Source organism: Diadema antillarum, unplaced genomic scaffold (assembly GCF_040938485.1).
Source record: "Diadema antillarum isolate AM-2024a unplaced genomic scaffold, OU_Dant_1.0 scf00000022, whole genome shotgun sequence".
Taxonomy (NCBI): Eukaryota; Metazoa; Echinodermata; class Echinoidea; order Diadematoida; family Diadematidae; genus Diadema; species Diadema antillarum.
In genome coordinates, this window is record NW_027270911.1 from 436,601 (window position 1) to 440,027 (window position 3,427).

Sequence of the window (3,427 nt, forward strand, 5' to 3'; positions counted from 1 at the left end):
TCACCAGCAATTTTACTTGGATGTTTCTGTATGCTAGCTGATTGTTTCAAATTTGCGGGCATATCTGTTTGGAGGTGTGCGTGTGTGTGTGTCTGTCTGTCCATGTGTGTGATTTTTTCTTTCTCTCTCTTTTTTAAGGGGGGGGGGAGTCCATAGAACTATGAAGGTAGAGATGCATTTTTTATACAAAAAGAATATGAATTTAAAGGAGAAAATCTGAAAAAAAAAAAACATTCTAGAAAGGGACAGTCAATGCATGCGCATACACTTCCCATACCAGGGTATTGTATCTTTTACTGCCAACATTGTTTTCAATAGATTACACACAAAAAACAACAACAATGAAGTTTGATTTTTTTTCCTCTGCTTGAAATCGCGACAGTAAAGACAACTTTTCTCGGTGTATTGTCGCTTTTATAAAGTAACTGGAACTAGTACAGATGTGAACGATGGCTGGCAAAACACTGCGGAGCATCACAACCAACGGGGATTATTACCAGAAGGCATTCCGGCTGTTCTGCGAGAAGTGCGGAAAGGCCAAGGTGGACCGAGAATGGACGAGGAACGTGTTCCCTTCGGCGGTCGTCGACAAACTTCGGCCTCTTCCGAAGGGACAGTCATTACGATCACTTGGAATCGGCAGTGGAACAGGTGGGCATGGTTCATGCAAAAAAAGTGTGTGTAACCAGCTTGAGTAGAGTTGAAGTACTATGTAGATGATCTTGCTGGTTGTAGGTCAGTAATGATATGTTAAAAAAAAAACTATCGTTGGAAAGAATATGATTACACTGATGCATAGAAAGCACCTTCGAAAGATCTCAAGTTACTAACAAAAAAAAAAAACCATGTCAATTAAGTACACTTTGAAACTTTGTCCACTACAATATCTATAGCGGTAATAAAATTAGATACATAAAGTTACATTGCATGAAATAGAGCATTTTTCAAGTATGGTGACACGTTCAAAGCTATAAACCACACGGCACAAAAAGTTTAATATCAATTTCACCAAACCAAAATATTATTTTCATGCAGTTGGTGGTGTGAATATTGTCACTCGAAAAGAATCAGTTGCACTAGTCAGAGACTTGCAATGTCTCTTTGAATGTTCGTATGTTTGTTTGTCTTTTTGGATTTTGTGTACAGGGGACTTCGAGTGTGCGCAACTTCAGGAGCTCTCGAAGCGATTCGATCGTATACGTCACACTGTCGTAGAACCGGCACATGCATTCATTCACCAGTATCAGACGAGTGTTGAACAGGACAAAAACAGTTTTACAGGTATGGTCGATAGATACGTATCACATGTAAAATACAATTACTACGTCTGGCAGAGCAGTGGGCACACTAAAAAAGGCTACCCTGGATAGGGAAGACCACAATAAATCTTCATGCTGTTTTATGAAAATCTATATAAGCGCCAAGAAACGAGTGAATGACGTCATGATGACTATTCTATGCATTATTTCATATTGTATCTGTTATTGACGTATTATACCTGAAAAAAGACCCAAACAAACAGGCAACCCCAAATCGAAAGTCTTACTTCATTTCGGTTCTCCTTTTTCCCCTTTATCTTTTCTTTGGTAATTTAATTGCCTTTCCCTTTGTATTTGTGTGGGGTGTAATAGGTGTCGAGTTTGAATGGAGGGAAGAGACTATGCAAAAGTTCACGGAGTCTTTCCGTTTGGCGAACGAAAAGACGTCCTTACACCATTTGATCAGCTCGGTCCATTCCATCTACTACGCCGAGTCGCTGCCGGAGACGCTGTGGTGTTTTCATGACCGGCTGCTGGAGAACGGAGGAATACTCATGGTTGCTGTTACCACAGGTTTATTAAAAGCGAACTCTCCACCCAATATTTTTTTGTTCAAGATATAATTTATTTATTTCGGTATCATAATTACTTTCGTTAAGACAGAACATCGTAAAGTGGTCTGGTGCAGAGCGCCAAAGGCAGAGGGTTACGGCTTGTCGAGAGCGGCTGCGCAACGAAATAATAATGACATCATTCTTAAAACATGTAAAAAGGTGTAGATTTATCCATTTTCTTCGTAAACCGGATGTGTCATAAATCGAAAGGCATGAGGAGGTAATGAAATGAATTATCGGAAGATTATTATTTGATTGATGTTTTACTGAAAGATATTGATGATACGAATTGTATTAATTCACAAGAGTTCTTCTGTATCAATTGGAAACAGGGGGTAGTTTGACAGTAAGACAGTTCTTCCATTGCAGCCTACTGAATATTGTCGATATATCTCGAGAATGGAATGGGATATCAATGTCATTCTTGTTTGAGATGCACGTATTTCTGAATTAATCACAATGATTCCCCCATTTTTCCTCATGGTCTTCTTACTTGCATTAGGAGAGTCCAGTAACAGTAAGTTTGCTCGACGGTTTCCGGACCTCTTTGGACGGGGCACCGGCACTAGCGTTTTCGACGGAACGGCGGTCAGAGAGGCTCTCGACTCCCTCAAGTTCCCGTATGCTGTCCATAACCAGCCGTCTGCAGCAGACATCAGCGTCGTCTTTGACGCTTCTTCGTCAGAAGGCAGCAATCTGCTGGACTTCCTGACCCACACCATTGACTTCCGGGGCACTGCCCCAAAGCCGTTGCTGGACGAGGTCCTGGCGTTCCTCCGTTCTGAGGAGTGTTGTCGGCTGGACGATGGCGGCGCTGTGCTGTTTGAAAATCCCTGGGACACATTCGTCATTCAGAAGAGCCTCTGAACCTGTTATACCTACACATGAAAAAAAAACCAAAAAACAAAAAACAAACAAACAAACAAACAAACAAAAAACAAAACGTGGCGTTTGAGTTTGTTCATGTGCAGATGGAAGTTTGTTCTTTGTTAGACAGAAGAAACAAAGACCTGATGACATGCATGTTTAGAACACTTCATGGTATGACCCCAGAATATGATCTGTATTGTGTCTGAATCTTTTGATTATCTTTCTCACCCTTACTCTTTGCGTTTGGGAAACAAACTTAGCTGAATACCCAAACCCTTTGCCGAATTTCTAAAAAGATCATTTAAATATCGAGCAGTATTTATGTATAATAATTTATCGTCAGCTGCTCTATCAGCTATAAATTTAAAAGTTTTTTAAGGATTTGTACAAATTCATGAATCCCAGTTGTAATGTATTGTCAGTTGTGACAGGATAACCGGGTTTGTTTGCTCTGTTCTGTTATGTAATGCTTGTTTAAGTGATGTCATGTGTGTATGTTGTAACCTTTATCTCTGTAGTATTTTTTCCGTTCTCTTTTCAATTCATTTCTATGTATCACTTTAATCAACTATGTCGTGTATTTCTTTGTATATTGTAAATGCTTATTTAATGATAATTATGTAACTGGACCACATGGAAGACCAGTGGTGCTATGGCGGCACCGCTGAATATGGGCATTCCAGC

The 3,427-nt window shown here is 40.0% G+C and overlaps 1 protein-coding gene across 1 annotated transcript; it reads left to right on the plus strand.

The window, feature by feature from the left end:
* The first annotated feature begins 449 nt into the window (after nucleotides 1-449).
* LOC139730814 (histamine N-methyltransferase-like) lies at nucleotides 450-2,740 on the plus strand. The gene is made up of 4 exons (XM_071641686.1): nucleotides 450-651; nucleotides 1,147-1,281; nucleotides 1,632-1,832; nucleotides 2,376-2,740. The coding sequence occupies exons 1-4, from the start codon at nucleotides 450-452 to the stop codon at nucleotides 2,738-2,740; spliced, it is 903 nt and encodes a 300-aa protein (XP_071497787.1).
* The last annotated feature ends 687 nt before the right edge of the window (nucleotides 2,741-3,427 follow it).